Raw genomic sequence first — 25,634 nt, forward strand, 5'->3', positions numbered from 1 at the left:
AAGTGAGAAGAATATCACCTAGCTAGAGACAGCTGAAGGCACACATGAAAATTAACTCTAACAGCTGTGAATCTTGGGCTAGAATTTATTAGCTTTCTTCTGAAAGAAGACGAAGTTCCAGGAATCTAAACCAAAACAGCCCTAAAAATCTGGCTCCACTCATCCAGCACAGCCACATGCATCAGACAGGATTTCTCTTAGCCGATTTTTTCCTACCTTTTTTGCCATTCCTCTGTGCACTTCACAAACCAGAGCTCCTTACCAGGATTTATACTGGTTAGCTGGGCATCCTCCACACAGAAAGCAAACCTAAGAAGAGGAATCAGAAGTCAAGAAAAGGTACATTTTATCTCCACGATTAGCAAATAACATGTAGTACGGAGTACAGCTAATTCTAGGACAAGTTGATTTGACATTCTTCCTGCGGAGCACCTTAATATACCGTTAGCCTGTTGAATGGCTGTTTTATTTCCTACTTTATTTTTTATTTGGGAATCCTTTTCTTCTACTACCCCTATGTTTCATAAATTGTAGAAACTGAGATGCAGACATACCTTACATATGATAGGAGATGTTTTAGAAAGCTTTGAGAAATGTGGGAAATTGTCAATATCAACTGCTGTTCTTTGATAGATCTGGATTACCTTCAGAACATTAGCATGAGATTTGGGAGTGCAGGCTACATGCTTGGTAGCTTTTCGTTGGCTGTTGAGGTAGCTTTCCAGTTATAGACATCTCAGCAACACTAAGGACTTGTTGTCACCATGTTAATGGCTGCAGTTTTAGATCTGGTTTGTGCCAAATCAGCACATTATGGGTGTAAATAATAACCATTCCTATCTATGCTTCAGTATTTTTGGTGCTGTTCCTTTTTTTGGTCCTTTAACCCTTTAGGTATGACCTAAACCATCTTGAAGTAGGCTAATTTTGCCCCCAGAGGGCAGGCAGGGCAGCATCCTAAATAAAGCAAAAGAACATCCCAGATCTGACATATGATGACTAGTTTTGCTTACAGCCCAGTTCGCAGCCTCATGCTGGCAAGTAACCTACTCTCCTGCACCATGAGGGAGCATTACCTGGCACACTGAAAACAAAAGGCAGTTCAGAATATCAACCAAGTTCAAACCCCCAACTTTTCCTGCTAGATTCTGAGCATTTCTCCTTTGAATCAAGGTTTCCAGTCAAATCCCATGCAGTCTAACATAGCTGTTACCTCTGTTGCGTCTCCCCAGATTTCACACGGATACGTCGGACATGCAGCTCCTGGGAAAGCTTTGCAGGCCGGTACCAGTAGCTCTTCAGCTCTTTCCATAGGTCGTACCATGACTGAGATGTTCCCTCCCAGGTGAGCTTTATTTTCAGAAGTTCACCCATGTCCTTTTCAGTATACACCAGGAAGGTGTTAGTAGCATTGAGGCCAATTTGATCAAGCCTGAAAGATAAGCAGGGACTCAATATCTCTTCCTTATGGAAGCAAGCCAGATGCTCATTCATTTCATGCAAGCAGTTAAACAGAGCCCTCTGAAGCTTATCAAGTGCTCCACGTTCCACTGTCACCAGTTAATCACTGATTACAGCAAAGAAAGTAAGCTTAGATACCTGGCTCAATATAATGCAACATGTATTTGGCTCAGCCATCCTTCCTTAGCTTAAAGGTGGATTTCATGCCTTGTGTTTCTTCTGGGAGAGGCTAAAGGAGGTCAACAGTGCCTCCAGAGATCTGGGTGATTTCAGAGTACATCCAAATGGTAGGGGAGAAAGCAAAATAAAGTACCTCAACAATGAGCCATGAAGGCTAATACATAGAAGACTGGGCACGTCAAACTGCTTTTTCAGAAATAACTTATAATTAAAGTACTGAATGAAAAGTGTTTTGAATGGTGATGCAGCAGGTTGCTAGGCTCAGATGCAAGGTTAATGTTACCTGAGGGAAAAGAATGATGTCACCTTGCTTAGTCCCAGTACATCCTTAGCTAAACACCACAGGCCAGCTTACTTACATTTCTAAAGAGAGAGGTTCAGAGTCTCCATTGGTGCCAAAAAGGGTGACGGAGAAAGTGGGATCAGCCTCTCCCAAGCCCTGATAGCTGAAGACATGCATTTTCATCTGATAGTGATAGACTGGAGAGAAACAAGGAGAGCATAGATGGAACCAACTTTAAGAGACAACATTGCTCAGCATCAGTCTTTGTGAAATAGTGTTGGCTGGCAAAAGCTAGACCCTTTCTTTATCATCAGTTGCTTTTTCTTGCCCTTACTGTTTACAGAGTTGATATTTACACCACAACAACAGCAGGTCCACTCTGGGGAGAGCTCCCCAAACCTTACACTGCCCTAAGGCTGGGGTGGTCTTGCAAGTATGACATGTGTAAACTGCAGTTCAGCCTTTTTGAGCACCCTTATGGCCAGAGTCCTGTTGATTTTCCATGGAGGAAGGACCACTGTAATGCCACAGGACAGCAATGCAGCCAGGTAACAGCAAAAGACTAACACCTGGTGCTGTGCTGCTTTAAGGTGATGCTACTTTTCCACTTCCACATCTTTCCCAACACTGACTTTGGAGCCTGCTTTCAGAGAGGAGACTGCGCTCTTTCTAAGAAGGAAGCACACCTTTGAACGGCATGTCAGCTCTTGTTTTCAAGTACATCTTGCTGTTCCTTTTGTTCCGTGTTTTCCTGGCATTGTAGCCGATGCCGTTGCAGCGGTTCTTCCGGCAGCTCAGGCAGATGCCCTTCTTGAACCGGCTGGAGTCGGTGCATTGGAATGCGAAGCTCTGCTTGTCCTGGTTTACAAGGGAGTCCACGAAGAGGTACACAGACCGCTCATGCTCACATTTAACCACTTCACCGATCGCTAGAGAGGCAGAGTTGCAAGGGAAACATTTTGTTTAGGCACTTGCCGCCCCAGCAGCGGGTAAGGTACAGTGAGCTATGCCTTTCTGTAGCCCAAAACATGAGCTGAACATTGCCAAATGTGAACATTATTCAAACAGTAGCAATTCAAGAGGTTAGACACGTGAAGAAGACCATTCGTTTTGTCTCTACTATGAAGAAAGCTTTAAAGAGGATTTTAGATGCAGCATAAAATGACCATAGTTCACAATCAAGTGTTAGAGCGAGAACATACTACTTCAGAATTAAAAGCAGGTCTAGTTTCTAGCAACCACCTCCAGCAGTACAGGCAGTTTAGAAGGAAGGAAAAGAGTTTTCTGTGCTCTTGTAAACCAGATCATCCCCCAGCATCAACCCAAGCCTATTTGTGAGGAGTCTGCACTGACCAGAGGCAAAGTAAGTAACGAGAACTTACTCCCATAGGCAATTGCTCCCAAGACATCACTTAAACCACAGCCAGGCTGGAAGTCTCCCCCATTGGGGTAGATGTCAACATGGCCTACAGGCATCTGGATCCCAATGCTAACACCTAGTGTTTCCCTTGTGTAGGTGTGAAGGACATCCACAAAGTTAGCATCATCAGGGGAGAGGCGCTTGCTAGGGTCCACTCCTTCAAACATAGGGCCAGCAGGATCCAAACCTGGTGTTAGAGACAGTATGCAAAGACGCCAGGTAAGAAACTAGGTTATTTCATACAGAATACAGCCAGGAGCCTGCTGCTAGCAGACCTGCTAACACAGACAGTCCCTGCCTCATAGCTGACGCTGTCCCCCAAGATTTCTTCACCACGGGCTCACTGAGGGAACAAATGAAGATGTCCCATGCTACTTTTGGTGCAATACAACAAGTAGCACCAGTCTGCTCTACAGTAACGGTTTCAGATTGCCTTTCAGAAGGAACAAGTTTTTGCTAGGTCACAGTAAGGAACACCAGAAGAGGTCTAGCACCACACAGAGACCAGTAGTAGCCAAAGCTGCCTTGGCTTTGTCTATTTTCAAACTGGACATATGGAGAGACTGATGCCAGTTTAAGCAGCAGCCTGGTAATCACTGCATCTGAGATCCCATGAAGGGTTTGGGAGGTTCTGTCAACCTCTGAGCCTCACCCCCACCTGAAGCTGTGCTCCTGAGCCATTCCCAAACTTGACTTTTTAGTGATTTTTCTTTTCTTTTCCTCTGCTTAACTAAATACACTTATTTATTGCTAGGTTCTGAGGAATTCTCACAGCCAGTGTCACACCTAAGCGCTTAATGCAACTCCTTGTACCATGCTTCAAGTTCTCTCATGTTGAAATCAGCTTTCCTCTGGAGTCAGAAGCATTCCTTCCAAGATATTTTCAGAATGAGGGGTTGGGGTTGGTGGGTTTTGGGTTTTTTGGCCAAACATCCCACAGGACAAACAGCACCCAATAGTTCTCACTTCCACTAGTTCTGAGCTATAATTACTAAACCCAGTGACACTCAGAGGCTTAGGATTTGGACAGTAAGAGTTTGAGTTGGACTTGTTTGAAGTATTTGAAGTTAAATGTGGGTTCACAATCAGGTTATGCTTTGAAAGGTTTTCTCATTGACACCCCCCACACACACTTAAGGGTTCAAAATTAAGACACTTTCTCATGTGAAAGGACCCGTGCTCCCCACTGCTGCCACAGGTAGGAAACTTGTCATTTCTGAATGCGCAAGCCCAAAACAGCATCGCAGCAACACAGGAAATGAGCCTCTCTGGGGAAACATGCTGCTGCTAAGGGAAGGTAAGAGACCGCTTAAAAAGCCACTTGCCTGTAATCCTGCCTATCGTCCCATGGACGTGGTTACCAGCAAAGCCAGCGACGTGAGCGCCCAGGCTGTACCCGATCAAGTGGACGTTCTCGAGCTGGAAGAGCGGGTTCTCCTGCATGGAAAAAGAGGTGTGATAATTTTCTCCCCTGTCTTTGAGGGCATCTGCAGGACTATGAAGTCCAGTTCTAAGAAGGGATTGGAGGGAAGGGGCAGACAAGCATGCTTCTTTCTTATTCCATCAAGACACACTGAAGGATTTGGATGGCATTTGTCATCTGCCCCCATCCACAGTACCCAGCTTCCAACCCCAATTATGAAGCTCTTTCTTTGAGCAGCAGACCTCTGTACTGGCCACAGACTCCATGGTGCTACACCACAGGCCTTTTCTCTTTTCCACCCTCTTGCCAAGCCAAGGTTGACTTTGAATGCCCAACTCCTGACTTGCTCAAGCAGGACTCCTAAATGGAACTGCTGGAGCAAGTGCAGAGGAGGCCACGAGAATGATCAGGGCCTGAAGCACCTCTCAACAGGCTGAGAACATTGGGGCTGTTCAAGTTGGAGAAGAGAAGCTGCTTGGAGACCTCAGAGCATCTTCCAGTGTCTGAAGGATTCTGGAGAGGGGCTCTTCATCAGGGACTGTAGTGATAGGACAAGGGGTGATGGGTTCAAACTGAAACAAGGGAAGTTCAGGTTGGAGATAAGGAAGAAGTTCTGCCCTGTGAGGGTGCTGAGGCGCTGGCACAGGGTGCCCAGAGAAGCTGTGGCTGCCCCATGCCTGGCAGTGTTCAAGGCCAGGCTGGACAGGGCTTGGAGCAAGCTGCTCTAGTGCAAGGTGTCTCTCCTGTGGAAGTCCCCCTCAACACCACTGACCCAAACGCGCTGCAAGGCAGTGTCTCCAGGAAAGCACAGCAGCACTCCCTTGTGCCAGGGCTGAGCACACACCTCAGCTCCGAGCCATCGCCCCGCCAAGCCTCGGGGTTGGGATTACACCAGCTCGTGAGCGCTGGAGCTGGTGAATGCTCCGTTCCCTTGTGCAACATTCCCCCACAGAGCATTACAACAGAGGCTGTTCTTAACTCGCGTTACCTGTAACCAGTCAAGCAGCCTCGCTATGCTTTTTCCAACAATCTGCGTGTTGTTCACAGCATCGGTGTAGAGCTGGTGGGCGAGGGAAAGCCAATCCACCACCACCACGTTGGCATCCTTCTCCCTCTTCTGGAGAGCGGATACCAGGCTGCCCAGCCAGGTTTCGAACATGCCACTCATCTAGAAGGAGATCCAGATGTTAGTTTCCATCTCACAAAACCCAGATTACATATTCACAGTTGGGTTATTTGCACATCATTTACATATCCTGCTCCAACTGCATGCTGGTCCTCTGCAAGCCCCACTACTTCTCAGCATTGCACTAATGGTGTAAGAAAAACAGGTTTTGAGAGGCTCTGGGTCTTGCCGGTTAAGGCAATAGCAAGAGGCAGGCATTACATGCCACCTTATCTCCCTTTTTCTCAAGGGTTTCAGAAATTCTGATGGATTGCAAAATGATTTTCCAGCCCTGGTACTGTATAAGCTCTGGCAGAGTTCAGTCCCCTCGTACCACATGCTCGGCCACATTAAGTTCACAAGAAGAAAGCTAGGTAAAGTCTATCAGCCCTCTGTTTCTTTATCAAGGAGACCTTGGAGCTGAAGTCAAGGCTGCAGACTTACAGCTACGACTACAGAAAGGCTATGCATGTGTGTTAAGACACGTGCCACCTGCACAAGGGTCAGTTAGTTGGGTTTTAGGGAAAAGCCTCAAAGTTCCCATTGCCATGTTCATGTTATACAGGTATGACGTGGTCTTAGCAGTTGTGAATAAGTTGGGTGATTTCACAGAGCTATCGAGTGCAACTTAAATTAAACAATCCAGGGGCCTCAGGCACAGAAGCTAAGAGACTGCAGTGTTCAAAACACAAAAAGCTGTCCCAAATCCCACATATTCTGGAGCCCGAGAGCAATTACAGCGCATTTCACACTCTCTAAGCGGACGGATCGAAGACTGAGCATCCCCGCAATGCTCCGTACTTACGGTCCACCCGTGGATGATGAAGAAGGTCTTGGCTGTCACGTTGAACCTGCAGTCCTCCAGGCACTTGCTCTGACCGACGGCAATCGCGCAACCCTCCTCTTCAGCGCCCGACGCGGAGCGGAGCGAGAACTTCACCCGCGGCTTGGCTGCTGTCGGCGCAGGCTGCTCGGCGACCGTGGCATCTGCAAACCGGAGCGGAGCAAGGGGTCATGCCGGGGAGAGAGGGACCCGCGCTCCGCAGGGAAGGGACCGCGTTCACTCACCTCGGGCCGGCGGCGCAGTCGGCGCCGCGCTGCAGCAGATGACGGCGGCGCAGAGCAGGAGGGCGAGCTCCCGCATGGCTCGGTATGGATGGATGGAGGGAGGGAGGGATGCACGGACGGACCGACGGGCGGGCGGCGGCAGCGGCGCTGCTCCGTTGGCGGCGGGGCCCTTTAAGGCCCCTCGCGGGGCGGTGCTCGTGGCACGATGGGCGGTCCCTGCCGGCGCCGGCCCGCAGCGGCGCTCCCATTGGTCACGCCCTCCGTGACGTCGCCGGGGAATTATGAATGAAGGCCCGCGCGCCGTCGGGGGGAGGTGGTCACGTGTGGGGAGCCCAAAGGGGGGCAGGGGGGAAATGGGAAATAGGGGAAGAGAGGTTGTGTTTGTATGTATATGTGTGTGTACGTGTGTGTGTACATGTGTGTGTATATGTGTGTGTACATGTGTGTGTGTACATGTGTGTGTATATGTGTGTGTACATGTGTGTGTGTACATGTGTGTGTATATGTGTGTGTACATGTGTGTGTGTACATGTGTGTGTATATGTGTGTGTACGTGTGTGTGTGTACATGTGTGTGTATATGTGTGTGTACATGTGTGTGTGTACATGTGTGTGTGGATATGTGTGTGTACGTGTGTGTGTGTACATGTGTGTGTATATGTGTGTGTACGTGTGTGTGTGTACATGTGTGTGTATATGTGTGTGTACGTGTGTGTGTGTACATGTGTGTGTATATGTGTGTGTACATGTGTGTGTGTACATGTGTGTGTATATGTGTGTGTACATGTGTGTGTGTACATGTGTGTGTATATGTGTGTGTACGTGTGTGTGTACATGTGTGTGTATATGTGTGTGTACGTGTGTGTGTGTACATGTGTGTGTATATGTGTGTGTACATGTGTGTGTGTACATGTGTGTGTATATGTGTGTGTACGTGTGTGTGTACATGTGTGTGTATATGTGTGTGTACGTGTGTGTGTGTACATGTGTGTGTATATGTGTGTGTACATGTGTGTGTGTACATGTGTGTGTATATGTGTGTGTACATGTGTGTGTGTACATGTGTGTGTATATGTGTGTGTACATGTGTGTGTGTACATGTGTGTGTATATGTGTGTGTACGTGTGTGTGTGTACGTGTGAGTGTGTACATGTGTACGTACAGGTGCGTGCCTATGGATGTGTGTGTACATGTGTGTGTGTACATGTGTACGTACAGGTACATGCCTATGGATGTGTGTGTACAGGTGTGTGTGTATATGTATGTGTACGTACAGGTACATGCCTATGGATGTGTCTGTACATGTGTGTGTCTATATGTATGCGTACGTACAGGTACATGCCTATGGATGTGTGTGTACATGTGTGTGAGTGTATGTATGTATATGTATGTGTACGTACAGGTACGTGCCTATGGATGTGTGTGTACAGGTGTGTGTGCATATGTGTACGTACAGGTACGTGCCAATGGATGTGTGTGTACGTGTGTGTGTGTATGTGTGTATATGTGTGTATATGTATGTGTACATACAGGTACATGCCTATGGATGTGTGTGTACATGTGTGTGTGTGTATATGTATGTGTACGTGCAGGTACGTGCCTACGGATGTGTGTGTACAGGTGTGTTTGTAGATGTGTACGTACAGGTACGTGCGTATGGATGTGTGTGTACATGTGTGTGTGTATATGTATGTGTATGTGTATATATGTATGTGTATGTGTGTACATGTGTGTGTGTATATGTGTACGTACAGGCACGTGCCTATGGATGTGTGTGTAGGTGTGTGTGTGTATGTATGCGTACATACAGGTACATGCCTATGGATGTGTGTGTACAGGTGTGTGTGTATCTGTATGTGTATGTACAGGTACGTGCGTACGGATGTGTGTGTACACGTGTGTGTGTATATGTATGGGTCAATGGCTGAGGTGAACAGCTCGAGAGAGGACGCCTTCAACACCTGAGCGGGGGGAAGCTCAGCGTCCGGGAGCCTCAACTCAGAGCGGCCAGAGCCAACGGGGGAGCCTCAGGTCCTCGACAGGACTTGCCCAGGAGCCGGCAGCTCAGCTGACGCGAGCAGGGACTCACAGGGGGCAGAGCACCAGCCCTGACTGGGTAAAAACCCGCCCCAGGGAGCATGGCGAACAGGGCAGGTCGAGGCAGTTCGTGCAGGCAGGTGAGCGGGATGGTGAGCACCCTCTGCATGAGCAGGGCCCGCTCTGGGAGCTCTGCTCTGGCTGCCCCAGCAGTGACCAGCTTAGGCACCCAGACAGAGCCGATGAGAGGGGAGGCTGCAGTGCAGAGCTCGGAGTGCAGAGAGTGCCTGCACTGGTCTCCTGAGGGAACGGTGCCCAACAGGCAGGGCTGCACTCAGCCCTCCCTGGTGCAGGTCCTCCTGCAGGGGCTGAGCTGCGGGATGCTGTCAATAGGCTGAAAGATGTCAGTGAAGCTGGGAGGAAGCAGGACTGCTTGCTCCAGGCCCAAACTGTGCAGGGGCCTCAAGCGTCCCCTGCAGCTCATGGAGGAGTGGAGGAAGCTGTCAACCCAGGAAGCTGGGAAATAGTAACAACAAAAAACAACAAAAAAAGAGGAAGAGGACAATAAAAAACAAGGGGCTCCCTCCTAAAGCTGTTGTCCCCACCCAGAAACACTTTGCTGTTCTGCAGGGTGCTAAGAAGGAAGGGCACTTGCACCAGAAACAACCGGCTGGTGCACCAGTAAAGAAGATCACTACTGGTGATCCCTGGAATACAGGGATGCTGTCCAGGAAGCTAGGGACCAGGTGAGGAAGGCTAAGGCCCAGTTAGAATTGAACTTGGCTAGGGATGTTAAGGATAATAGGAAGGGATTCTATAGGTACGTAGAGAATAAAAGACAGACTAGGGACAACATAGCCCCCCTCCGGAAGCTATCAGGAGAACTGGCTACCCTGGATTTGGAGAAGGCTGAGGTTCTTAATGACTTCTTTGCCTCGGTCTTCACTGGCAAAGGCTCTGACCACACCACCCAAGTCTTGGAAGGTGAACGCAGGGACCGTGAGAATGAAGACCCTAGGCCCACCGTAAGAGAGGATCTGGTTCGAGACCATCACACGTTCGAAACCTGAACGTGTGTGGTTCGGTTGATACGCCGGAGGGAAGGGATGCCATCCAGAGGGACCTTGACACGCTTGTGAGGTGGGCTGATGGCAACCTTATGAAGTTTAACCATGCCAAATGCAAGGTCCTACACCTGGGTCGCAGCAATCCCAGGCACAGCTACAGGTTGGGCAGAGAAGAGATTCAGAGCAGCCCAAGGAGAAGGACTTGGGGGTGTTGGTCAATGAGAAAATGAACATGAGCCGGCTGCAGTGTGCGCTCGCAGCCCAGAAAGCAACCGTATCCTGGGCTGCATCAAGAGGAGCGTGACCAGCAGGTCAAAGGAGGTGATCCTGCCCCTCTACTCTGCTCTCGTGAGACCTCACTTGGAGCATTGTGTGCAGTTCTGGTGTCCTCAACATAAAAAGGACATGGAACTGTTGGAACAAGTCCAGAGGAGGCCACGAGGATGATCAGGGGCTGGAGCACCTCCTGTATGAAGACAGGCTGAGAAAGTTGGGGCTGTTCAGCCTGGAGAAGAGAAGGCTGCGTGGAGACCTCAGAGCAGCTTCCAGTATCTGAAGGGGGCCTACAAGGATGCTGGGGATGGACTCTTCATCAGGGACTGTAGTGACAGGACAAGGGGTAACGGGTTCAAACTTAAACAGGGGAAGTTTAGATTGGATATAAGGAAGAAATTCTTTACTGAGAGGGTGGTGAGGCACTGGAATGGGTTGCCCAGGGAGGTTGTGAATGCTCCATCCTTGGCAGTGTTCAAGGCCAGGTTGGATGAGGCCTTGGGTGCCATGGTTTAGTGTGGGGTGTCCCTGCCCATGGCAGGGGGGTTGGATCTAGATGATCTCAAGGTCCTTTCCAACCCTAACTATTCTATGATTCTATGATTCTATGGTGCTGCCAGGAAAAAGAGGCGGGTCATAGTGGTAGGGGACTCAACTTTGAAAGGGACAGAGGCACTCATCTGTCAGCCTGACCCGATCTCGAGGGAGGTGTGTTGCCTACCTGGGGCACGGATCAGGGATGTTGCAGAGAGGCTGCCTGCTCTAGTGAGTCCCATGGACAATTACCCACTTCTGGTGATCCATGTGGGTGCTAGCGATGTTGATAGAAGTAGCCTGGAGAACATAAAGAAGGACTACAGAGCCCTGGGAGAGGTGGTTAGGGGCTCTGGAGCTCAGATTGTCTTTTCATCAATTCTCCAGCATAAAGGCTAGGACCTTCAAAAAGCTAGGAGGATTGGCCAGGTTAATAAATGGTTAAAAGGGTGGTGCCATAGTCAGGGGTTTGGGTGTCTTGAACATGGGACCCAAGTTTGTAGGTCAGGTCTACTGGGGGCTGGTGGAGCTGCTCTGATAAAGAAGGGGAAGAGTGGTTTTGGTAGGAGGCTTGCCAGGCTGGTCAAGGATGCTTTAAACTAGATGTGTTGGGGGAGGGGGGCATCGTTCCATCCCAACACATTCAGTCAGTTGCCAGCACCTATAATAAATGCTCGGAGCGATGTAGAGATATTCCAGCCGCTCCAGCCAATGAGCCGGCTTCATTTGGAGCTCGTCTCAGATGCCTTTATACAAACGCCTGTAGCATGGGGAACAAACAAGAGGAATTAGAGATGTGTGCACAGCTATGGGGGTGTGATATAATAGGCATCACAGAAACATGGTGGGATGGCTCCTATGACTGGAGTGTTAGAATGGAAGGTTACAGGCTCTTTAGAAAAGACAGGCCGGGCAGGCGGGGAGGGGGAGTTGCTGTTTGTGTTAGGGATAGGCTGGAGAGTATGGAACTGTCTGGGGACAGGTGAGCAGTTGACAGAGTTTGTGGGTCAGGGTTAAAGGGAGAATAGCTATGGGAGACATTACTGTGGGGATCTGTTACAGACCGCCTGATCAAGAGGAATCTGTGGACAAAGCGCTCTATAGGCAGATAGGAGCAGCCTCACGCTCACAGGCCCTTGTTCTCATGGGAGACTTCAACCACCCTGACATCTGTTGGAGTGATGGTATGGCCCGGCACAAGCAATCCAGGAGGTTCCTCGATTGTGTGGAAGACAACTTCCTTCTGCAAGCAATAGAGGAACCGACAAGGAGAGGTGCCATGCTTGACCTCGTGCTCACCAACAGGGAAGGGCTGGTTGGAAATGTGATGCTCCAGGGCAGCCTTGGTTGCAGTGACCACGAGATGGTCGAATTCGAGATCCTTGGGACAGTGAGAAGAGCGTGCAGCAAGCTCACTGCCCTGGACTTCAAGAGAGCAGACTTTGGCCTCTTCAAGAACCTGCTTAGTCAGGTTCCATGGGATATAGCCCTAGAGGGCAGGGGGGCCCAAGACTCTTGGTTGTTATTCAAGGATCACCTGCTCCAAGCTCAGGAGTGTTGCATCCCAACTAGAAGGAAGTGCAGCAGGAGGGCCAGGAGACCTTGGATGGATAAGGAGCTGCTGAGGAAAATTCAAAGGAAAAAAGAGGCTTATAAAAGGTGGAAGCAGGGACAGGCAGCCTGGGAAGAATACAGGGATCCTGTCCGGGAAGCTAGGGACCAGGTTAGGAAAGCTAAGGCCCAGTTAGAACTGAACTTGGCTAGGGATGTTAAGGGTAACAGGAAGGGATTCTGTAAGTATGTAGCGAATAAAAGACAGACTAGGGACAACGTAGGCCCTCTCTGGAAGCTATCAGGAGAACTGGCTACCCTGGATTTGGAGAAGGCTGAGGTTCTTAATGACTTCTTTGCCTTGGTCTTCACTGGCAAAGGCTCTGACCACACCACCCAAGTCTTGGAAGGCAGACGCAGGGACCGTGAGAATGAAGACCCTAGGCCCACTGTAGGAGAGGATCTGGTTCGAGACCATCTTAAAAACCTAAACGTGCACAAGCCCATGGGACCTGATGAGATCCATCCACGGGTCCTGAAGGAGCTGGTGAATGAAGTTGCTAAGCCACTGGCCATCATATTTGAAAAATCATGGCAGTCAGGTGAAGTTCCCGACGACTGGAAGAAGGGAAATATAACCCCCATTTTCAAGAAGGGGAAAATGGATGACCCGGGGAATTACAGACCAGTCAGTCTCACCTCTGTGCCTGGCAAACTCTTGAAGCAGATTCTCCTGCAAGGCATGCGAAGGCACATGAAAAACAACAAGGTGCTTGGTGACAGCCAGCATGGCTTCACTAAGGGGAAATCCTGCCTGACCAATTTGGTGGCCTTCTATGATGGGGCTATGGAACTGATGGACAGGGGTAGAGCAGCTGATGTCATCTACCTGGACTTGTGCAAAGCCTTTGACACTGTCCCACACGACATCCTTGTCTCTAAACTGGAGAGACATCAATTTGATGGGTGGACCACTCAGTGGATGAAGAACTGGCTGGATGGCCGCACGCAAAGAGTTGTGGTCAGTGGCTCGATGTCCGGTTGGAGACCGGTAACGAGTGGTGTCCCTCAGGGATCGGTGTTGGGACCGGTCTTGTTCAACATCTTTGTCGGTGACATGGACAGTGGGATTGAGTGCGCCCTCAGCAAGCTTGCCGATGACACCAAGCTGTGTGGTTCGGTTGATACGCCGGAGGGAAGGGATGCCATCCAGAGGGACCTTGACACGCTTGTGAGGTGGGCTGATGCCAACCTTATGAAGTATAACCATGCCAAGTGCAAGCATCCCAGGCACAGCTCCAGGTTGGGCAGAGAAGAGATTCAGAGCAGCCCAAGGAGAAGGACTTGGGGGTGTTGGTCAATGAGAAAATGAACATGAGCCGGCTGCAGTGTGCGCTCGCAGCCCAGAAAGCAACCGCATCCTGGGCTGCATCAAAAGGAGCGTGACCAGCAGGTCGAAGGAGGTGATCCTGCCCCTCTACTCTGCTCTCGTGAGACCTCACTTGGAGCATTGTGTGCAGTTCTGGTGTCCTCAACATAAAAAGGACATGGAACTGTTGGAACAAGTCCAGAGGAGGGCCACGAGGATGATCAGGGGCTGGAGCACCTCCTGTATGGAGACAGGCTGAGAAAGTTGGGGCTGTTGAGCCTGGAGAAGAGAAGGCTGCGTGGAGACCTCAGAGCAGCCTTCCAGTATCTGAAGGGGGCTACAAGGATGCTGGGGATGGACTCTTCATCAGGGACTGTAGTGACAGGACAAGAGGTAACGGGTTCAAACTGAAACAGGGGAAGTTTAGATTGGATCTAAGGAAGAAATTCTTTACTGAGAGGGTGGTGAGGCACTGGAATGGGTTGCCCAGGGAGGTTGTGAATGCTCCATCCTTGGCAGTGTTCAAGGCCAGGTTGGATGAGGCCTTGGGTGGCATGGTTTAGTGTGAGGTGTCCCTGCTCATGGCAGGGGGGTTGGAACTGGATGATCTTAAGGTCCTTTCCAACCCTAACTATTCTATGATTCTATGTATGTGTACGTACAGGTACGTGCCTATGGATGTGTGTATACAAGTGTGTGTGTACACATGTACGTGAATGTACAGGTACGCACCTATGTATGTGTGTGTACATGTACCTACATGTATACATAGAATCATAGAATCAACTCGGTTGGAAAAGACGTTCAAAATCATCCAGTCCAACCATTCCTCAGCACTACCAAGGCCACCACTGACTCATGGCACTGAGGGCCTTGTCTACACAGTGTGTGAACACTTGCAGGGACAGTGACTTCACCACCGCTACCCCAGGAGGCAGCAGGGACTGGGCTCCATCAAATCTGGTTTCTCAGATGGGTAATGCAAAGCACCACGAAGGGCTATGTGAGCCATCAGCGTGTCTGTGCTGTGCTCACTGCCCACCCTAAGTGCTAGTGTGGGTCTGGGGCTTTCAGATCCACACGCAATCTTGTACACTCTGGATTCCACAGACCCAACAGGCATCAGATGTTCCCCATGGGGCAACCCCACCTGGCTGCCCACCAGCTTTCACAGTCGAGTTAGCGATGCCATAAATAGCTTTGAAGCCTCTGTTGTGAAAAGCTCTTTATTCCCATTTTTTAATTGTCTGATCCATAAGCTAATGATCTATAAGATTACATTTTATTGTTTTCTGCTGCTGTCTCACTGCACAAAGTGTAAGGAGGAGATGCCCTAGGACATGATCCCTTTCCTTTCCCTCCAAACCCACAGGTAAGGAAGAGGCTCTGGGGTCTGAGGTGTATGAAGGCAGCAGGGGAGAGGTGCAGCAAATGATGGGCAGAGATGAAGAGATGGAGGCCTAAAACCAGTCAATAGCAAGGGAAATGTGGGAAATCAGACACAGGAATTGCTTCAGCCCTCACTAGTAGGTATCAATGGCAGAACTGATCTGATTTTCCAGCAGTGCTTTCACAGAGAGCTGAGTTCATATCCTGCAAGCCTGCAAGCATTATTCAGCCCAGCCACCTCCTGACTCCACATGGGCTGGCAGTTGGCCTAGGTGACCATTGGAGGTCCAACTGAAATATTCCATTGTATATGCAAGGCCAGGTTGGATGGGGCTTGGAGCAACCTGCTCTAGTGGAAGGTGTTTGCGCATGGCAGGTGGCTGGAACTGGATGAGTTTTAAGGCCTCTTCCAACACAAACCACTCTGGGATTCTGTGTTCTTCGTAATAATAAAATCACAGACTCCATAAAGTTGGAAAAGATCTTTAAGATCATCAAGTCCAACCTTTACCCCAGCACTGCCAAGGCCACCACTAGATGCTGCGATTTCTTTTGTGTCCCAGTTGGTTCACTGATGGACAATAATTACATCTCTTACGTCAGGAAGCTTCTGCAGTTTTAGGGATGTGATAAAATGTGGCAGAGCATTGGAACTGGATGATCTTTAGGGTCCCTTCCAACTCAAACTACCCTATGAGCCTATTCTAGTCTAGTCTACTCTATCCCATCCTATCCTTCTCTTCTATTTTATTCTATTTTTTATGCTATTATATTTTATTCTGTTCTGTTCTTCTCAGTTCTGTCCTGTCCTGTTCTGTCCTGTCCTGTTGTGTCCTGTCCTGTTCTGTCCTGTTTTCTATTCCATTCCATTCCATTCCAAAAGGTTTCCTCCTAGTTGTTATATAGAAGGTTGTGGCGGGGGACTGCTGCTCTTCTCCTTTTGGGAATAATTCCTGAACTTCTTCATTTCTGACTTGGCAGAGTGAATACACATTCTGGGAGCTATTTGAGCAGCTCCTGTTTCAGGAGGCTGCAGATGACGCTAACTGCATCTCCCTGGGGAGCATGGCTTTGAGCTGCCTCTCCCACAGCTGTGTGGTCTATCAAGGAGCAGCATTCTGACATCGGTGGCCTAAAATAGAAAGGACAGAGGTTTCTCAGCTGCTGGCCCACAACCGGCCTTACTCCTGCAGGAAATGAATCAACCAAGCCTCATCACCAAACGCTTCATCATTTAAAGACATTCCTGGTGCCAACAAAGCCCTGCCAGACCATCCGCCACTCTGACGTCTTCTCATTCTTCCTCCCGTGCCTTTGCATTCAGCTGCTGCCTCTTGCCATTGTAAAGCTGTGATGGGTGGAGACGTGTCCTCCTTTTGTCTGTGCAGTGTCCTGCTCTTTGCCTCTGGCTTCCACACATGACAGTAGAAGTGAGAATAACTTAGCAACAGCGAGGAAGAAGCACATCAAGTAATTCCTGGCTGCTTCAGCCAAAAGGCCCAGGGAGATGCTCAGGAACTGTTGTGATGGGCATCGTGTCAATGCAAAGAGTATGCATGCATCAGCTCTGCACTGACCTCTCTGTAACCCCAATGGCCTGGGGGGTAAAAGGCTCCCACCCAGAGCTGCCTGGAAAATAACAGTTCATTAAGCCCAATAATTTTGAGGAGAAATTCCTAGTTTTGATTACTTTTTCACTGGGAGAGATTTCATGGTTCCCAGATGGAATTCCTGGATATTGTAATAAGTAATAAATAATAAACCAGGGTAAAATGGATAATAATCCACTTTAAAAGAGCTGGAAGCTCAGTATTTGCAGCACTTGTAGGGATGTTGGAGGCTTTATCCCAGCAGCTGCTGTGAGCTAGGCAATGCATGGGGAGATGGTGGCTGTTCTTGGAGGCATCTTTCTGGCTCCCTTCTCTCTTCCCAGCTCCATTCCCACTGTGATCTCCTGAAGATCTAAGTTCAGGGAAAGATAAAACAGGTTTTTCAGCAGCATTTAATCTGGGAGGTTTCCATGTTCATGCATTCATTGGTGAGACCCCTTCAATGCTGTTTCCACGTGAGTAGAATATCTCTGTCCTGCGTTATGGTCAGTGTCTTCTGCAGGAGCTCTGTGTCTCTGATAGAACCCATCTGTCACCGTCCTGCTCAAGGAGACTGACATCAGGAGCCTTTTGCAAAATAGTTGTCTTTAATGCTTCTATCTCTCTGTCTTTAAAATCAGCCCCTGAAGCCTTTCCTTGCAGAAATCACAGCAAGAAGTGTGAATGAACCACACCATCAAAGACCTGAGCAGTAAGGGGAGAGGGAAAACCCTTCAGCATCACACAACCTCTTTAAAGACTTGCAGAGGCAGAGTAATTCTGGTGTGAGCAGCTCTAGAGATCACAAGCAGAAAAAACAGCAGCCTCTTGCATGAATGGGGCTACCAATATTGCATCTTTATTCTCTCAGGGATGTCCTGCCATGGAAAGAGCAGCAGTGAGAACGTTTAGCTGCCCAGGACAAGGTATCATCACCTCACTGAGTGGCTGCAGGATGGATTTGCATGGTACTCCAATGGCTAAGATTGCATCCCGTCACATTCACATCACCAGGAAGGTGGAAATGGAGCAGTTGGCTCAAGTGGCCCCTCTTGATGGAGAAAAACAGTGGCTCTTGGGTTCGTGGATGCTTGTTACTGAAAGTAACGGCACACCAACAAGAGACAAAGATGCTCCTAATAAGGATTGCTCATTTGCACAAGCCAAAGATTAATTTCATTGCCTTAGGTCAGATACTCGGCATCAAGGAGTGATTATTCCTATTCTTCAAATTTTTAATTCCACATTTAGAAACCTGAGAATGCTTTACACACCCTCCATTCTTCCTGCCTGGCTTTCCCCTATTTTCATTCTTTCTCTCCAACGGAAGAAGGAGCAGGATTTTAGTATTTGCAGGATCGGAGGAGGAGGGGAGAGAAAGGGATTGTTCTTCTCTTGTGGTTTTTTTTGTTGTGTTTTTTTTTTTTTTTTTTTTTTGTTATAAAACTGTTTTTCTTTTCAATTATAAAACACAGCCCAAGCAGTAGAATTTAATGGGATTGCTGCTACTTCCCTTCTTGGCTCCATCTGCCTATTTTGTTGCTGAGATGATGGAGAGAAGGGGTAGAGATGGGGCTGTATAAGAAACCAAGGAGGGAAGTGCTGTACGGGCAGCTTTGGGGTGCACTGAGCTGGGGCCATGGAGGAGCCCCCATCAGACAGGTTGCAGAGCTGACAGCACCCCAAAGGGTCTGTGGTCCTGGAGAGGCAGCTCTGTGGTGAAATAACACCCTGGGTTAATCCTTGCATAACCCTGTGTCTGCTCAGTCCGGGCCCTCTTGGTTTGTCATCATCCCATCACGCCATTAATTCTTTTATACTTAGTGCTTACTGCAGAGGGGGGAGATATGACTTATGTGGCACAGTTTCTGCTGTGGGTGTTTTTGCTCTGTGAGCATCAAACTGAGGTGAAAAAAGGTCATGGTGCCTTTGTTTCACATCCATTCCTCAACCCACAAAGTCTCTCGTCCTCTCCTCAGCCTTTCGTATACACCCCCTCTATGAACATGCTTATACCCCTCGATAGCTTGCTTACAGAGGAGACTAATCTCCATTAGGTTATGAAATCAGCTCACATGCTTCAGTGGCATTACCCACTATTGATATCCCCATTCGATCCCTGTTGAGCTCTCTTTGTTGGAGGTAACCCCTTCTCCTACTTCTTCTAAGCTGAATTCTTAGGCCACATCATTCAAGTCCCACATCCCCATGGTATTTAGATGTAGTAAAAATGACTGAGGGGGAAAATAAATGGCAACTAAACTGTCTGACTATTAATGGTCCCGTTAGTTGCAAATTTACTCTACCACAAAAGCCCCAGCATGTAATCCTTAGATGAATGCCTTTGATTGTGAGGGAATATTTACAGCTGACCCTGCTGGCAGTCTGCAAACCTGCAATGGGCCTCCTGTCCCACATTAAATCCGCTAGCATCTGTTCCTGGGTTCTTACCAAGCACATGCTCTGTCGGTGCAGTGTTTGGGCTGCAGCGCTTGCGAATACAGTGGGCCTTGAAGAATAAATCCCTGCATTCCTGAGAAATGCTAATGCTTGTGATCGTTGTCACACAGGGAGGAACGTTACAGTCTGTACCTGCCTCTGGGTGTCCCCATCCACAGGGAGAGTCTCAGAAGGCTTTGATCCCTGCTGGCTGCCCTCTTCCCATAGCAGAACCCCAGTTCTGCTTCTGGACCACCCTTCACCAAGGACAAGCTTCTTCCTGGCCACTCTGTTGTGCCATTTTCCCAGACATGCCTAAGCAACGTGAAGTGATTTTTAGGGTGATTTTAATCTCTTTTCACCCCTGCCCATGCCTTGAAGTAGTTGCCAGGTTGCTCTGACTGAGCGTGTGTTGCTCTTGCAGAGACCCTCAGGTGATTTCACACCATCTCCAGCCACAGCAGAGCTGTGCAAGAGCACAGCCTGAATGCCAGTGAGAGCTCAGTGTGTCCTGATGCCTATTCCCTGTGTCCAAACCGACAAGTGCTAATTCAGTGCCTTGTCATTCCCAGCACGTGCCAAGGTACGTGAGATGGATCCAGACCGCTTGGCTGCTTTGTGTCGGACAGAAGACCCAGTGGTGGGTGGTGAGCCTGCTCCATCCACTCTAATGACAAGGATGTCTTTAGGTCTGTGCTGAGGAATGACATACATTTTCTCTCTTTCTACACATTTGCCCAAACCCCACTCATTTCCATCCAAGCTGTATGAACGCTGAGCATGTTTGGGCTTGAACAGGGACTTGGACCCAAGCCCATTGCCAGTGCAGAAGTGCTGTGGGTACCCAGGGGAATGTTTGTCTCCGTTCTTTTCTGTCCTGTTTTAAGTGGGGGATTGGAGAAGCATCACAGAAGTTCATGATCACTTGACTCTTCATATTGTGGTGGATGGTGAGCTTCCAGCAGCACTCCTGCTTTAACTCTCCTGCATTCAGCAAAGGGAAAGATTAAAACACCCAATAAATGACTAACACTGGTCCCCCGCCTTTTCTGTAAGTGGGGCCTGGTGCTGCTGGAGAGTACAGAGCAGAGTTTGGGGGCAGCTCTTTGGTTTAAGGAGTTTTTTAGAGCACATATCCTTATCCACATGCTTTTCTTCAGATCTGCAGAAATACCTGGCCCAAGTCTGGACGTGGTAGCAACATCAGTGTGATGTATTCGACACTCAGACAGACTGCAGCTTAAGGGGAGACCATAAGAGCTGTCCGATCAGGCAGCAGCTCTCCTACCTGCTTAGATCAGCCTGTCAGACCAGGTCACACGCTCTGTCTTTGGGCTCATTTCTAAAAGATATTGCAAGATGGCATTTGGGGAGAATAATCAGTAAGATGACATCTCCTCCTTTTCCAAAAACTTCCCAGACTAAAACCAAAAGCAGCCACCTAAATCATAATTTTTAGCACTCTTAAATCCACTCTAAATTGACCTCAGCAGCACTCAGGCTTTCAAAATGGATCCCATAAATCTAGATGGACACAAAAGTGAGGAAACTCTGAGCATGCCATTCAACATCCCAGTGCCTACAGGAAAGAAAAGGAGGTATTTATTAAAACCAATTAATTTATTACTTACAAAGCAAAGCCCTATAAAGACATGTAATATTTGTTCTCTCCGTTATTGCTAATTTGCACTTAAGGTTTGTGGTTGCAAATCTGAGATTATTCTTTATTCAGCTGTTGTTGGGTCAGACAGCTACAGAATGTTCTTCCTCTCTTCATGGTACCGACTGTTGATTTGGCTGGTGTTTAGAAGATCCTTCAGCAGTATTTTATTGTGATTGACATTACAGGAGAATGGCATTTTAAGCCACACTTTTTCTGGGGTTTTGTCAGAGAAATTGTGGCAAACACTTTGGGGCACAGAAGTAAGCAGAATGAGATCGTGTTGTATATCATCAAGGTTAGTATTGTTTATACTCCAGTGCCCTGTTTTTAATTTCCTCTCTTCTTTTAATCTCTGTCCTTCACAAATCGCAGCAGGGTGTAGCCTGGGATCTGCTGGAGACAGGGGAAAGCCTTGAGCCATCCTTGGAGATAAGTAGAGTCTCCTGCTTTCCTCAGATGTTGGCTTTAATTAATAATATATAGAAAATTAAATAAATTTATTATTGATTATACTAGAAAAAATATATTTTATATATAACATTATAAAATATTAATGATATAATATTTTAATGTTAATAATATAAACCAACAATATTACTAATTTAATTTTTCACCAGCTTGCACATTTTACTTTGAGAACCTGACAATTATCCCCTGCCTACATCCAGGCTCAATCCTCACTGTCTCAATGAAAGGACATCTAGCACATTCATTTACAGCATATGCAGTATGACAATGAGGAAGAACGAGATGTCCCTGAGGATGCTGCTTACACGCTCTGCTTCACCTTCTGGGCACTTATTCCTAATTGCCTACCTTCTCATATTTATTGTGTGTGTTGAGTGTGCAGATATTATTAGGAACAGGCAATGGCTCTAATTAATTAAGAAAAGCTTAGGACACTTCTTGGTACTTCGTACTCATGTTTCTGCCTGTAATGTACAGACACTGCTGATGTTCATCACAGGAACTGCCAGTACAAAGACAGACAGGCCGACTGAGGTCAGGTCATAGGAAAAACAGAGTTTTTCTGTAGAGTCACTTAAATCGCAGACTGCACCCTCAGACCGTGAGCAGCAGGTTGAGGGAGGGGATCCTGCCCCTCTGCTGTGCTCTGGGGAGATCCCCCCTGCAGTCCTGATCCAGCTCTGGGGCAGCAGCACAAGAGGGACGTGGAGCTGCTGGAGCGAGTGCAGAGGAGGCCATGGAGATGCTGCGAGGGCTGGAGCAGCTCTGCTCTGGAGCCAGGCTGAGAGAGCTGGGCTGGGGCAGCCTGGAGAAGAGAAGGCTCCTGAAGGGGAGACCTGAGAGCAGCTCCAGTGCCTAAAGGGGCTGCAGGAAAGCTGGAGAGGGGCTTGGGACAAGGGCCTGTAGGGACAGGCCAAGGGGAATGGCTTGAACCTGCCAGAGGGGAGACTGAGATGAGCTCTTAGGCAGAAGCTCTTCCCTGTGAGGGTGCTGAGGCGCTGGCCCAGGGTGCCCAGAGAAGCTGTGGCTGCCCCATCCCTGGCAGTGTTCAAGGCCAGGTTGGACACAGGGGCTTGGAGCAAGCTGCTCCAGTGGAAGGTGTCCCTGCCCGTGGCAGGTGTGTTGGACCAGGTGACCTTTAAAGGTCTCTTACAACCCAAACCATTTGAAGGTTCTATTCTATGACTCTTATGATATGCTGTAGAGAGCAAGGATGGTATTGTCTAAGCAGATAGCAATGTAAGAGGTGTGAGCAAAGTCCTGCCGGGCTGGCAGGTCAGGGGATCAGTGTCAGCAGACCTGCCCAGTCTGAGCTGTGGGTGAAGGACCCATCCTGCCAACCACCTCCTGTGTGTGACGCTCCTTCCTTGCATTTGCAATGCAGTTCCACGCCTCCAGCTCCCACCCGTGCCTGGCACTGTCTTTCTGCACACTGCAGGTCCAGCATCTGATGGAGTCACAGGGTGGCAGTGGCCATGGGGTGGGAGCTGGAGGTGTGCTACCCAGCGGGGCCCCACGTTCAGCAGATGCCTGCCGCAGCCTTGCCCAGCGGTCCCTACTCATCATATGACTTTCCCAAGCAATGGCATGTGACGGAACCATGCACGCTGGAAAAGAGTGGAGAGGAGAGGTTGGAGAGGGGGAGGGCAGCTCAAATAGGGGATTAGTAAGCATGGACAGATAAGGAAGGCTTTGAAAGAGGGGGCTTGTGTCAGAGCTGTTGTAATAGCAAAAGAGGAGGTAGCTGGAGGGGTGGGAGAGGGAGGGGAGAGCCAGGAGGGAGGGATGACCTCAGAGGTGACATTTAGGATCAAAGACGGGAAGTCATTGTCTTGTGGAGAGGAAGATGCTGCAATCATCACAGCAGGGGACAGCAGGAACTTGGAAAATCTCTGACAATAGGAATAGGAAAGAATGAACACAGAAACCACACATTGGGGTTATCAATGAAGATGCTGGAAGAGTTGCTGCAGAGATGAAGTTTAGATGAGCAGACATTGAGGGCTGAAGCTTCTTGCCATGCCTTGAACAGAACCCTGTCTGCTGGCTGGAATCCTTGCACTGGTTGTGCTAATAGGCATCATCCAACCTCACTTCCCAGGCTCCCATTGGATCTCTGCCTTGTTCCATGCCCAAGTCTCTCTGTGCTGAGTCTACTAGTAGTGAGATGCAGGTGCAGAAGCCCCTGGAAGAGAAGAACAGGTTTGATTGTGCTTTATCAGCTGATCCTGAGGAGCTCTTCGTCAGGCCAGATGAAGACGTAGATGTACCAGACACAGAAAGAAAGGTTGAAGCCTCTGTATTTCACAGAGGAGAGGAAGAGGCTTCAACCATCCTCAGAGGAAAACAAAAAATGTTTTATATTTAAACAGAATTCCCCATATTTTAATCTGTGACTAAACTGTGGATGCAAATTGTGGGCAATATCCCCAATTCCAGAGATATTTTTGGTTTCATTAACCAAAAGCATATTTAAAGCGGTACTTCTTGGCTATGAGCTAGACAGGTTAGAGCAAACAAGAGCCCATGATTTCATTTATCTCAAATAGTGTTTATGATCAGGCACTTACATGATATCTTTATTTACTGCCTTACTCATCAAGTTGATTGGCTGGTCCATTTCTGGCATGAAAGCCACAAACGAGCAGTCACAGAGCTGCAGAACCTGCGTAAATGGTTTGCTGGCAAGAAATACACTGAATAAACACAAATTCCAGCCACAAGGTTATTTGATCACATGGGAGATGCATTCCACTGGTGATTCCCTCATAGGTAGGCATGCAGGGGGCGGGTGAACCCATAGCTCTAGGATAATATGTCAAAAATGCTGAGTATTGAGACACTATCAACAATTGCTGTGGTTTCTTGTTTTGACCATGTTGCTGGCTGGCTGGACACCAGCAGCACGGAGAAGGTGTCATGCTTCAGCAGTGGTGACGGTAAGGACAGAAACATGGATGCCATAACACTAGCTGCCTTGGGTGTTTCCTCAACCCTGAACTGGGTACAGTACCTATAACAGAAACAGACTGTGTAGCTAACCTCTTCTTGTAAAGAATTGCGTGTGGCTTAGGAGGATTCACAGGGTATCAAAAGCATCCTGGTTGTTCACATATTTTAGATGACACACTTGTGATGATTTACATGTGTACACATATATACAGATACATACATACAAAGACATGTATATAAATAACCTTGTTATATATCTGCTTAAGTAAGGAAATTTTGGCCCCCTATGGAACCATGTCTTCCTAAAAATTACACGGAGGAATATAGAACATAATTGAGCTCTTCAAGTGACCAAGACCAATGCAGAGCAAAACTCCTATAGTGTCTCATTCTGCTGACGTTGATCAGTCCATCTTACCAAATTGTAGAATCCCAGACTGGTTTCGGTTGGAAGGGACCGTAAAGCTCATCCAGTTCCAACACACCTGCCACGGGCAGGGACACCTTCCACTAGAACAGCTTGCTCTAAGTCCCTGTGTCCAACCTGGCCTTGAACACTGCCAGGGATGGGGCAGCCACAGCTTCTCTGGGCACCCTGGGCCAGCGCCTCAGCACCCTCACAGGGAAGAGCTTCTGCCTAAGAGCTCATCTCAGTCTCCCCTCTGGCAGGTTAAAGCCATTCCCCTTGGCCTGGCCCTACAGGCCCTTGTCCAAAGCCCCTCTCCAGGTTTCCTGCAGCCCCTTTAGGCACTGGAGCTGCTCTCAGGTCTCCCCTTCAGGAGCCTTCTCTTCTCCAGGCTGCCCCAGCCCAGCTCTCTCAGCCTGGCTCCAGAGCAGAGCTGCTTCAGCCCTCGCAGCATCTCTGTGGCCTCCTCTGAACTCACTCCAACAGCTCCATGACCTTCTTATGTCAGGTAACTTATGGTGAGGAAATGCATCTTCTGGAGATGCATTTCCTCCTTTTCCAAGCCCACAGGTCTCCCTCTGCGACTTGCTGCCTGGGTCAGTGCATTTTAGCACGCTGCTGTGGAGAGTGGCTTAGCTGGAGAATTCACCCCATGTACAAATGCTGTTGGAGGAAAAGGGAAACAATGGGGGCAAAGTGTGCCTCTGGAGAAGCCCCACATCTGGGAGGAGGAGTGCAGGATTCCGTAGGCTGGTCAGGAGAGAGGATTTCAGGGAAGGGAGGTGCAGGCAGCTGTCTGAAGGCTGGAAAGCTTCAGTCTTTCAGCATTCAAGCTGGTTTCAATTTAAAACATCTTTTCCTTCAAGACTTTCTGCTTAAGCATTAGGACAAGCAACCC

At 48.6% G+C, this 25,634-nt stretch overlaps 1 protein-coding gene across 1 annotated transcript; it reads right to left on the reverse strand.

The window, feature by feature from the left end:
• Window positions 1-212: 212 nt before the first annotated feature.
• LIPG (lipase G, endothelial type) lies at window positions 213-7,076 on the reverse strand (the record flags this gene model as incomplete). The annotated part of the gene is made up of 9 exons (XM_080638760.1): window positions 213-309; window positions 1,214-1,432; window positions 2,001-2,121; window positions 2,611-2,853; window positions 3,307-3,531; window positions 4,670-4,781; window positions 5,756-5,935; window positions 6,738-6,919; window positions 7,001-7,076. 9 exons carry the CDS (start codon window positions 7,074-7,076, stop codon window positions 213-215), a joined length of 1,455 nt encoding a protein of 484 aa, XP_080494886.1.
• Window positions 7,077-25,634: the final 18,558 nt, after the last annotated feature.

This window comes from Psittacula echo, assembly GCF_963264785.1.
Source record: "Psittacula echo genome assembly, chromosome: Z".
Taxonomy (NCBI): domain Eukaryota; kingdom Metazoa; phylum Chordata; class Aves; order Psittaciformes; family Psittacidae; genus Psittacula; species Psittacula echo.